This window comes from Ovis canadensis, chromosome 15 (genome assembly GCF_042477335.2).
Source record: "Ovis canadensis isolate MfBH-ARS-UI-01 breed Bighorn chromosome 15, ARS-UI_OviCan_v2, whole genome shotgun sequence".
NCBI classification, from domain to species: Eukaryota; Metazoa; Chordata; class Mammalia; order Artiodactyla; family Bovidae; genus Ovis; species Ovis canadensis.
The window spans coordinates 38,878,939-38,891,711 of NC_091259.1; the positions used below are offsets into that span (position 1 = coordinate 38,878,939).

General features: G+C 36.0%; 1 protein-coding gene across 4 annotated transcripts in view; it reads left to right on the forward strand.

The window, feature by feature from the left end:
* ARHGEF12 (Rho guanine nucleotide exchange factor 12) overlaps positions 1 to 12,773 on the forward strand; it is a 161,450-nt gene that overhangs the window by 99,353 nt on the left and 49,324 nt on the right. For all 4 annotated transcript variants that reach the window (XM_069555405.1, XM_069555406.1, XM_069555404.1 and 1 more), the window contains 7 exons: positions 75 to 173; positions 872 to 921; positions 4,335 to 4,392; positions 6,816 to 6,994; positions 8,325 to 8,402; positions 8,594 to 8,713; positions 10,209 to 10,349. In XM_069555405.1, the coding sequence (XP_069411506.1) occupies positions 883 to 921; positions 4,335 to 4,392; positions 6,816 to 6,994; positions 8,325 to 8,402; positions 8,594 to 8,713; positions 10,209 to 10,349 (615 nt within the window). In that variant the 5' untranslated portion in view covers positions 75 to 173; positions 872 to 882. The remainder of the gene's footprint in view (positions 1 to 74; positions 174 to 871; positions 922 to 4,334; positions 4,393 to 6,815; positions 6,995 to 8,324; positions 8,403 to 8,593; positions 8,714 to 10,208; positions 10,350 to 12,773) is intronic.

The window sequence follows — 12,773 nt, forward strand, 5'->3', positions numbered from 1 at the left end:
ATAATATGATTATTGACTTTTTTTTCCCTCTGTTTTCTCTTTCCTTCTCTCGCTATCCTGTGGTTCTTGTGCAGGTCTTGTTCAGCGTTGTGTGATCATCCAGAAGGATGACAATGGATTTGGGCTGACGGTCAGTGGAGACAACCCAGTGTTCGTACAGTCTGTCAAAGAAGGCAAGGCATTTTTAAAAAACAGTCTTGTCACTGGGAGCAAACAGAGTAAGAATAGAAAAGCTTAAATAATGTCCATTGCTTAGAATAAAACAATCACATAATTATAGGTCATATGGCCTTACTGTACTAGATTTGTTTCCACTGTTAGTTATAGGCGCGAATTTATCCCGGTTGACTTCCTGTTGCATTTTATGGAAAGAAAAAAGTTCTTGTATGTTTTAGAAAAATCACATGACTCTTCAGTCATGATACTTTAAGCATCATTACTTATAGAAGTTTGTATAATTTTTTTTCTTCATGGCACCGGAGATATTTAGGTAGTGACAGATTAAAGAAATGGTCGTAGGCTCAAAAAATATCTGGCTTTTCCCCTCAAATGACTATAATATCTTATACTATTGCAATATTACCATATATTGAATACTTCCTTTATGTTAGTTGCTGTAATTTGAGTGAGATACTTTGGTACTTTTTAATCTCCATTTTACAGGGGATATTGAGTCTTAGAGTGAGAAAAAAAAAAACCCATAAAATCTGACCATGGTCACCCAGCTAGTGAGTGGCAGAAGCAGGATTGGGACCTTGTCTGTCTGACTTTACAATCCATGTTTTTAACTATTTTGTTACATGCTTCTCTTTTGAGAAGATTGTCAGTGAATGTAAATGAATTACATTTTAAGAATTAATTTCTATTACAGATGGAGCAGCCATGCGGGCTGGAGTACAGACAGGTGATCGAATCATCAAGGTAAGGAAAAGACTGCTAGGAAATTTATGATAGAAATATAAAGGAGCATATATTAGCCATATTTTAGTTTTTTAGCTTGAATTTTTATTAAAAGCTACACATTATAGATGATGGATTTATTGACTATAAAACATTATTTCATTTATCTTAATATTAATGTTACCCTTTACTGTAAAGCATAATAAAAGTTTTGAATAAATAGAGTCATGTGTGTTCTTGGGCAGGAGAGTAGCTCACTGTTACAAAGATCTTATTTCTCCAAGGTAATCTCTTAGCAAGAAGTTCTCATCATAATATATTAATAAATTTGGGAGGTGTGCCATTCCTTGTCAAACTTCCAAATGACTATTTCTTCTAAACAAATTTTGCAAAGGTATTATGGGAAGAGGTAAGTGGGAGGTGAGATGGTGTAGATTAATTTGAAGCAAGTGACTGTAGTATAAATATGGATCTATCTGTGGAACACAATAGAGGGTCCAGAAACAGGCCTTGAGTTTTGATCAGTAGAGTAAGTATGGATTAGTCACTAATTATTAGGCAACTGACTAATGTGATTACTTAAAATCAAATTACTGAATAGGAAAAGACATAACATATTTACAAAGAACTATCTGGAAATACATATTTGAAATGTATTGTAGAATATAATATAAAGAACACTTTTAAATTACTAACAAAAGAATAAATAGTCTAATAGAAAGATGGGCAAAGAATTTTATCAGGCCATTCCCCAGAGTAATTGAAATAAGTAATATATCAATGAGGATATGTCCAATCTCACTGATAGCAAAGAAGAAGAAATATATTTGGTAAAATAGGTAAAAATATATTTGCTTGTCAGGAATTTTAAAGACTGCCAGTTACTCCTTGGAAGAAAAGTTATGACCAACCTAGATAGCATATTCAAAAGCAGAGACATTACTTTGCCAACAAAGGTCCATCTAGTCAAGGCTGTGGTTTTTCCAGTGGTCATGTATGGATGTGAGAGTTGGACTGTGAAGAAAGCTGAGTGCTGAAGAATTGATGCTTTTGAACTGTGGTGTTGGAGAAGACTCTTGAGAGTCCCTTGGACTGCAAGGAGGTCCAACCAGTCCATTCTAAAGGAGATCAGCCCTGGATGTTCTTTGGAAGGAATGATGCTAAAGCTGAAACTCCAATACTTTGGCCACCTCATGTGAAGAGTTGAGGAAAGACTTTTCATTGGAAAAGACTGATGCTGGGAGAGACTGGGGGCAAGAGGAAAAGGGGACGACAGAGGATGAGATGGCTGGATGGCATTGCTGACTCGATGGATGTGAGTCTGAGTGAACTCTGGGAGTTGGTGATGGACAGGGAGGCCTGGCGTGCTGCCGTTCATGGGGTCGCAGAGAGTCGGACATGACTGAGCAACGGAACTGAACTGAACTGAATATACATTTGATATAGTTTGGGAATGGCTACCATGGCTACTCTTATAAACTTGTGAATATAAATTAGGTAAAACCTATTTGGATGGAAATTTGTGAATATATATCAAAAGTTACATATTTTTAGAAAGTATATAAACTTTGACCACAGTTTTGCTTTAGGAACTTGTCTAAGGAAATGGTGTTCAAATGTGAAGTGATATGTGTATAGGAAAATTTACTTAAGCTTTATCACTTTGAAAACTTGTAAGCAATCTAAATATGCATAAACTGAGGGCTAGAGAAATAAATTGAAGAAGAAGATGGCAACCCACTCCAGTATTTTGCCTGGAGAGTCCCAGGGACAGAGGAGCCTGGTGGGCTGCTGTCTGTGGGGTTGCACAGGGTCAGACATGACTGAAGCGACTTAGCAGCAGCAGAGAAATAATTTGCATTACATCTCCAGCTCTTAAAAAGAGTAGATTAGGTCTGTTGTAACCTATATTGAAAGGCATCCATAATACAATAAAACAGTATTTTTTTTTATTTGCAGAAAAAGACAGTTATAATGTGTGTGTATGCTTGTCTGTATATCTGGTGTGTGTACATTAGAAAAGCATCTCAAATATTAAGCATCATGCTTAATAGTGATTGTCTCTGGTGGGCATGACAAGTGTACTTTTGCTTTGATTTTATACCCTGATAAATTTGAACTTGTAAAAATTAGTATTACTTGCCTCAGAAAAAAATAATGTTAATATTAGATCCATGTTTGATATTTTTACTTTAATTTCTCTGGCTTAGTGGAAATTCTGGAGAACACTTCCTACATTTAGCCTGTCTGAAAATTTAATTTTCTCTGTAAAGATTAGGATATGATCAGAAAACAAAAAGTAAATTGAATATTATTGTAGAATATTGGTTATTCATCTTTTGAAAAATGTATTATGCTTTTGGAAACCAATGAATTTGCAATTAAAAGCATAGCAAGCTTTTCTATTTGCAAGGGTTCTTCACTGTGAAGGATTTGTGTATCTGTTGCTTTGTATATTTTATCATTTTTCATGGTGAATAAGCTATAATGTCCTTTAAATCAAGGCCTTTTTTGGTGCTCAAGTTCATTTTGTTGCTGAGTGTACCTTATAGAAGGCTTCGCTGGTGGTGCTAGTGGTAAAGATACTGCCTGCCAATGCAGGAGACATGAGAGACAGGGATTTGATCCCTGGGTCGGGAAGATCCCCTGGAGGGGGACATGGCAACCCACTCCAGTCTTGCTGCCTGAAGGATCCCGTGGACAGAGTAGTCTGGCGGGCTGCAGTCCATAGGGTCACACAGAGTCTGATATGACGGAAGTGACTTTGCATGCATGCACACACATATACCTTGTAGAATAGTGGTAAAAGTGAATACTGAACCAGATATATACACGTTTTAATATAGGCCTGTTTCAGTTCAGCTCAGTCGGTCAGTCGTGTCCGACCCTTTGCGACCCCATGAATTGCAGCATGCCAGGCCTCCCTGTCCATCACCATCTCCCGGAGTTCACCCAAACCCACGTCCATCGAGTTGGTGATGCCATCCAGCCATCTCATCCTCTATTGTCCCCTTCTCCTCCTGCCCTCTATCCCTCCCAGCATCAGAGTCTTTTCCAGTGAGTCAGCTCTTCACATGAGGTGGCCAAAGTATTGGAGTTTCAGCTTTAGCATCATTCCTTCCAAAGAACACCCAGGACTGATCTCCTTTAGCATGGACTGGTTGGACCTCCTTGCAGTCCAAGGGACTCTCAAGAGTCTTCTCCAACACCACAGTTCAAAAACATCAATTCTTCCGCACTCAGCTTTCTTCACAGTCCAACTCTCACATCCATACATGACCACAGGAAAAACCATAGCCTTGACTAGACGGACCTTTGTTGGCCTGTTTACTATATTATAATTGGTTGTATTGTGTATAGCAATTCCTAAAGTCAGTTTATCCATTGTCTCAATTAGAATGTATTTGACACACACTGTTTTCATTTTTTTATAGGTGAATGGAACTCTGGTGACTCATTCAAACCATTTGGAAGTGGTGAAGCTAATCAAATGTAGGTGAATGTTATTCTCAGTTTTGTTTTCTGAAACCCTTAAAGCAAAGATCAGCAAACATTTTCTGCAACAGGCCAGATAGTAATTTTTTTAGGCTTTGTGGGCCAGATAGTTTGCCACTTGACTCTCATTATAGTGTAAAAGCAGGCATAGACAATACATCAGTGAATGGACATGGCTGTGTTTCAGTGAAACTTTATTCGCCAGAATAATCTGTGGGTTGAACTTAGTCCTTTGGCTGGAGTTTACTGACCCCTATGTTAAAGTCTGAGGTGAAAATTCTTAACTTACTAATAACTATCTTTAGTCCCTGGTGGCTCAGACAGAAAAGAATCCACCTGCAATACAGGAGACCCAGGTTTGGTCCCTCAGCTGGAAAGCTGTCCTAGAGAAGGAAATAGCCACCCACTGCAGTCTTCTTGCCTGGAGAATTGCTGTGGACAGAAAAGACTGGTGGGCTACAGTCCATGGGGTCACAAAGAGTTGGACACAGCTGAGTGACTAACACTTTGGCTTTTTTTCACTTCATCTTTAGTCCACTTCATATATACGGTTGATTATAATGTCCCTGTCATTCTTGGTTGTATTGAAAACATTTGAAAGAAATGGATGAGTTGACCTGAAAGAGAATAGGTTAAAAAATCAGACACAATGGCTGGATGAACTGAAATGGAACTTCAAGTAACGTAATCATATTCTCTCAGATAAGTAAACGATTAAATAATCCAGAGGAGTGATCTTCTCTTGGAAATCCCCAGGGTTAAGAATTTATAATCTTCTGTATCAGACTATTCCACGGGATGGTAGGCTACAGTTAAGAGACAGGTGTTTGTGGCCAAGCAGAAACACTACTTCTTTATTTAATATTACTTCTTTTCAGTAAGTGGACATCTTTAAAACAAATTTAATACACTGGAATCTTTCTTGGCCTTATTATTGCTTAGATAAATTACCCGTGAATTCCTTTACGTTTTCATCAGAGTACTAGAGCTCTAAATCTGTCACTTTGTTCTTAGTGTTTAACTTTAGTACATTTTAAAAAGAAATGGGAAGATCAGAATTAAATATATTTAGTGCATATTTGTATATAGTATTATTTAGTACATACTTATATACTAAATAAAATATATAAATATAAATTTACTATATAGTAAATTTTTATGTACTATATAAATATGGTTTATGATAATAAATATATGCCTGTTAACCGTGTTCCAATATCAGTTTTACTTAAACCCTTGGACTATAGCAGTAGATTACTTATCCAATAACAAGAGCCTAGCTGAAAACTCAAAATAAGAATAAAACAGTCTAAGTATTGAAAACAGATATAAATTTGAAATGCCTAAACCCTGTGTACTATACTTGTAGCGGAGTTCCCTCATGTCCTACTTTTCAGTGCAGACTCTGGACATGATAAAGGTGATTTCAAATCAGACTTGTTTAAAAATATCTAAAGAAGGAAAGGGAAGAACCAGGAAGCTTTGAGAGACAAACATGGATAAGTCAACAAGATACATCAGATGACTTTGTGACAATCACAAAGTGTTTTTGATTGAAAAACTTTAAAAGTGTATATATTTAAAGTCTCCCCAGTATCACAGCATTAATGACTTAAGTGTAAAAAAAATTTTTTTTAGAACCAGAAACACTGAAATAATTGCCATTGAGTTTCATGGCAGAGTAAGTGGAAAGAAACACTGAAATACAATTTAAAGTATAAGAGAAAGGTTTTGTCATTAAAGATCAATTATCTAGAAAAGTTATTTATCTGGAAAGTGTTATTTTTGATTCTAGATAAATAATGAATGTCTGTGGTTGAGTCTCTGGTTATGGGTAACTTTGCTTTCTATAATTTTTTCCCATGTAAAATACCTACTCAATTTGTCTTTTCCTCCAAATTTTTAAAATTAAAACTTACTGCTTACTTTTTGTGGCTTTTTTTTTCTCTCTTTTTTTTAAATCACACTCATTTTTTAAAGTTAATTTAAAATTTCATCATTACAGAGTTAGTTAAGCCTTGCCTAATTAGTGTCATCTTAATATGGTGATTTTTTAAATTTCCATTTGAGAAATTAAACATAGCCATTAGTAGATGGTTGATAAATCATTCATATCTAAATTTTTAAAAATTATTGGGGTTATAAATCTTACTTGCTTTTAAGTAATATCCGATCTTACGAGTAATAATTTGTTATCTGAATTTTGCATTGTTCTTTTAGATTTGTAGGGGAGTCATAAAAGAGATATGGCAGATTGGATTCTGTTTCTGTCGAGAAATGATTGACCAGCAGATGATGAAACTTTCTCACATAACTAGATCTTTTAGAACTATCAAAGATTAAGTAGTAAAATGCTGTAAAATTTTTTTGACAATGTTATTCCCCGTTTCCTCCCCTTTCTACCTTCTCTCTCCCCAAAGCTGGTTCCTATGTAGCTCTCACTGTTCAGGGACGCCCACCTGGGTCGCCCCAGATTCCGCTTGCTGATTCTGAAGTAGAGCCATCAGTCACTGGACATATGTCTCCCATCATGACATCCCCTCATTCACCTGGAGCATCTGGGAATATGGAGAGAATTACTAGTCCTGTGCTCATGGGGGTAAGAGTGGGAAAATGTCTCTGTAAATGTCCAGTTATATAATGAATGACGCCTTTGCTTTATGTTAAGAGTTTCAAAGTGTTGAATTGCTAAACAAAGTTTAAGATCCCAGAAAATAATTTGCTGACGATAAAAAAATTATATAATGGTTGGAATGATTGTAGAATATTGGGATGGCAGATTTAATTCAAGTATTTAACACTTAGCATCTACAACACAGTGTACCTCCCACAAAAATATAATTAAGATATCTGTGGTCAAGGTCCTTTGTCTTCTTAGAATATATATTCTAAGAGGAAAGGGGTGTTTTGTTTATTGTGTTTCCCCAGAGTCTGCAATATTGCTTGGCATATAGTGCTAGATACTTAATAAACCTTTGTTGTTTGAGATTGAATCAAGGGTATGCAGGTAATGATACTACAAAGGCAGAATGTTGACATTATGAGAAGGAAAATATTAAGTTCTGTGAGGTTTCAAAGAAGGGAGAAAGCACATCCAGTTGTGATAAGGAAGGGCTGTATGGAAAGCTGTTATTTGAAATGAGCTTTGAAGAGCAGTTAACATTCAAGTGGTGGCAGTAGAGGTCAGGGGGAGGAAGTCAACCCAGGTAGAGAGAGTAGGATAAACAAAGGTAAAGAGCCAAGAAAGCATCAAGTATTGGGGAGAAATAGCCAGGATTTTTGTTTGGCTGGTGCTTGTTAAAGATTTATATGGTAGGAAACAAGCTTGGAAAAGTAAGACTATTTATTTTGAAGAGTCTCAACAATGAAGCTAATTTACATGTAACTGGATCATTAAGGATATAGTACATATTTTTTGACTGATGTGATTATAGCAAGATTTTAGGAAGACTAATATGATAAAATATTATAGGGTTATAAAACTGGGGAAAATGGCGGGAGATGAATTAGGGAGTGGTCTTAATACTTCAGGTAGGAAATACTGGGAATTTGAGCCATGCAAGGAATTTGATAGTAAAGATCCAAAGGAGGGCAAAGTATAAGATAACTGTTCTTGTATTTAAGTCAACTTCATTTCTCCAACTGATATTAACACTTAGTGTTTTTTGAACCTGATATTAACATTTTAGTGTTTTTTTTATCAAAAGTGAGATAGAAAGGTTGAAATTTCCCTGTAACCTTTTATCTTCAGTGTCATGTCTGAAAGCTTGGTGTCATAACCACCGGAAATAAAGAAAATCCTGATAGGTATTGAAAATTGGAGCTGAGATGTAACATTGTATGAGTCATTTTCAATACATATTTTAGCTTCACTTTCCTTGTATTGATTCTTGGTTGTTTGTTTGTTTGTTTGTTTTTTCTTTTTCTAGGAAGAAAACAATGTGGTTCATAACCAGAAAGTAGAAATTCTGAGAAAAATGTTACGGAAAGAACAGGAACGGCTTCAGGTACTAAGTTAGAAATGGGGCTGTTTACAGGCCAGTGAAAACATGAGTGGGCGTAGTTGAGTTGGTACTTATCAAAATCAGACGCTATTGGTAATCAGTGCTGTCAGCTATTTAATTGATTGAGAATGGACTTTTTAGATATTTTCTTGACATAAGTAGTTAATTCTTGAAATATTTTTATAACTTTTCAGCTATTGCAGGAAGATTACAACCGAACACCTGCTCAGAGATTGCTAAAAGAGATCCAGGAGGCCAAGAAACACATTCCTCAGCTGCAAGAGCAGTTGTCCAAAGCCACGGGCTCTGCTCAGGTAACATCACTGTTAACAGTGCTGCGCACCGTTTTGCAGGAGAGTTTTCTTCTGGGAATGAGTCAGACGGTGTTAACAGTTGCCCTTTTTAAAAGTTTTTTTTTCTAGTATAGGCCAACAGGATGTCCTGTGTAGGATGTTACAGAAATAATGGTCAACTAAAAAAAATGTGAAGAAAAAAAAAGAAAAGAAATGTGGGCCTCTGATTGTTTGGTCATGATATCATGCTTCTTTGTTCCACAGTAATTTTAGAATGAATTGAGTGTTTTTGCTTTGATAACGAAAAATTACTGAAATGTATTTAGATACATGTATTTCCATTTTGAGGTTTATTCTGCCATTTGAAAACAGACCGGCAATTATATTTGAAGTGGGGATATATAATTTTTCGTACTTAATCTGCAAAACAACCCTCTGAGATTAGATATTACTGTTGTTTCCCCTCATTTTACATAAACACTTAAAGAAACTTGGATAAGTTAAATAACTTGTCTGTGGTCATGTAGCTAAATGGAACTTGGAACTGGAATTTAAACTCAGTCTGACAAATTTAAAGCACATTCATGTTCTTAATGACTATATTTTTATTTTAATTTAAAAATGGATTTGCTATATAGGTGTAAGTTATGCAGATGATGGTCTCATTAGAAGAATAACTCAGCATTATATGTCAACCAGATTTATATTCTGTAATGTTTAGATTTGGTATATGGAGAAATGAGCTGCTTATTTGTTATTCTTCATGAGTTAGATCTGTAGGTTCACACAGAAATCATCTATCCTAATCTGCTCGTTTTAAAGTTAAAAAAAATCATGCCATGGTTGAGAAAACTAGGGCCTAAATTGGTTAAATGACTCATACAAGATCACACATTTTTAAGGCCTCTTGACTTCCGGGTTCAGTGTACTTTTCATTACACATTTTTTGTTTGTTTCTTTTAGTCCCATTAGCTATATGAAGTTTTGAGTATTCTGCCTTAGTAATAATTGACATAAGTAATGTTTTATGTTGTTGTTACTACTGAGCAAAGACAATCTAACTCAGTTCCAAGAGTAAAACTGTGATTCCTAATTTAAAAACTTAGAATAATTTGCAGTATAGCAATGTATCCCAGAATTGGCAATTTATTGGAGTTGTAAAGTGTTGGAAGGCAATTAACCACAAGTTATAGTGTCATAATCTTTACTAACAGGCAGGGAATATAAATTATGTAAGTTAAACTATTTTATCTTTTTGCTTTTATTTGGAAGTTTGAATATTTATTCTCTTTATTGAAATATCCCTGTCTTCAAGGTCATGCCATTTTAGAACCACAGGATTAGTTAGTTAGTAGACTTTTAGAACTTTTAGAGCATTCTTGATCACATCAAACTGGCCAACTTTTTACAGTCTCCATTGAGGTTGCAGTGTGACTCTTTCTTTATGTGGTCAATAATTAAAGAGGTTTTTTTTTTGTTGTTTGTTTTTAATGTATGTGTGCCTAATCTGTTTTAGGATGGAACTGTAGTTACATCCTCCAAGCCATTAGGTGACGGGCTAGCAGTCGGTGAAGGAGAAGCAGATGCTGGTGATGGGCCAGGCAGGCTTGACTATGGCAGTGGAGACGCTTCTCGGCCTAGGAGTGACAGTGCCGATGTAAGTGTTCTGCACTCTTATTTTGTTGTAGTTTTCTCTACAGCCCCACTTCCAGATGTGATTGTAAGTTATAGGAACTACAGGTGTTCTTTTTACTTTCTTTTTATCGCCATCATCTTTTTAATTAATTAATTTAATTGGAGGCTAATTACTTTACAATATTGTAGTGGTTTTTGCCATACACTGACGTGAATCAGCCATGGGTGTACATGTGCCCCCCATCCTGAAACCCACCTCCCACCTCCCTCCCCATCCCATCCCTCAGGGTTGCCATCATCTTTAATATAGCAATTTGATGAGCAGAAATTCTGGACCCTGTTGTATATGAGCTTTTAATTCCAGAGTTCACTTTTTCCCTTGGACACCATTGCCAAATGTTTCTTTTAAGGAGATGGAATTTCCCAGCAGGCGTCTTGTTTGTGGGTAGAGAAGTTAATAATGCCGGTGCTTTCTTACTGAACCGAGAGGCCAACTGTTGATATCTTTAAGAGCATGTTAATATTCCATTTGTGGTCAGAGTGACTCAGTCTTGAATCATGGGGCACTTTGCCATTTCAAAGAGGAAAAGCCTTAGTCCTCTTAGACTTCAGTTAATAGCCCATGTTTAGTAATGCTTTCTTGATTAACCCAAAAATTGCCAGATGAACATGGATAATTGTTAAGATGATAAAGTATTTTAAGCTGAATATGACGTAGTGTCACAGTTATATGAATACTTAAAAGCTAAGTTCAGTGTTATATACTCAGCAATACTTTGTAAGTAGTATGCAGTGATAGTAATAATTACTTCAAAATAGATCACCCTTCTTAAAGTGATGAAGAAAATAATCTGTTGTAAGTCAGTGTTTTTTTTTCAATGTGGGTCATAAAATCAGTTTAGTGGGTTGGGGCCAGTATTTTTTTAAAAAGAGAATAGAATAGGAAATGAGTGCTTTGCATGTAGAGGAGGTAAGTGTTACTTTTTGTGACTTTTGTTGTATACACACATGCACACATTGTGTGCATTTGTACACATGAATAGCTGTGTGTGTGTGTGTGTGTGCGCACGTTGGTTAGTAATGTAAAATATCTCTCAGTGGAGGTTGTAAAAAAAAATTGAAAGCCACTGGTCTAAACCACCATCATTTAGGGTATCTTGATGCTTAGGCTCAGTGACTCAGTTCCTCGTGCAAGGAACATTTGAGGTTATTTTTATTTTGAAAGATATTAATAGGAGTTTTATGATTAGATAGGCTAATTGTCTTAATGAAAGATCTCAATTTTGCCTCAAGAAAAGAATTATAGTAGCTTACATTTATTGAGCACATGTATTAATACCATCAGCTATAATAGGTGTTATATATTTTTTATCATAGTTAATTCTCAGAACAGCCCGATGAAGTAGTACTATTGTTATTACTTAAACAAAAGAAAAAACTGAGGCCAAAGCGAGTTAGCTAACTTGCCAAACTTACTCAGCTAGTAAGTGATTGCCTCTACCTAATTTCAAAAGACCAGCACTCGAAGGCTCCAGGGTCTGAAAATGCATTACATTTTGGGAGAGCAGTGAAAATTTTGCAGGTGTACTAGGATTATATTAATAGATAAAATGGCTGGCGCTGATCTTAGAGGCAGAGTCTTGAGTTCAAGTTATAACTTGCTCTAGCAGTGCTGCTTCTGGGAATCCTCACATTGCTTCTGTTGGATTCAGTGCTGCATCTCCTCTCTGTTTTCATGGCTTGTCTCTCCCATTAGATGTTTCTAGTGGTAGGTGTTTCTAAGTTTAGATGTCTCTAAACTTGCTCTAAAAGCAACACACCCATCATATTTGACTTTATATCTACGAAGACAATGAGATTGTAGGAATTCAGAACAAGTGATGCAAATGAAAAACTTGAATTTTATCTTATTTACAGAAATGTTAACCATAAAATCTGTGGCTTAGAAATATCACTGTGAAATACAGAGTGAACTGGCAAGTGCAGAAACAGGCATTCCAGTGAATTCAGACTGTTCGACATATGTCTGGTATTGAATTGGTCTTTGAACAAGAGTGAATGAGTAGAGTTTGGGCTGTATCTTGCATGCAGAAGAGAGGCACAGCCAGAAACATGTCCGTGTCGAAAATGAGTTGAAGTGAATAGACAGGGAGATCAGTAAGAAAAGAAGACTGCTTGGCCTAAGAGGAACTTAACAAATGTGTGTTAAGTGGCTGATAAATTGTCACCATTTATTGAATACCTACTTTGTGACAGTACATGTACCTAATGCTTTACAGTTACTCTTTTTAACTCTCATAGTAATCTTAAAAAAGCAGATGTCACCGTTTTATAGATGAGGCAATTGAGGCCAAACAAGTGGATGTTGTGGAAATCCACAAGAGACAACACAGTGAAGACTATTCACTGAACACATAACAAACTCATGTCATTCCTGCAGGTGTCT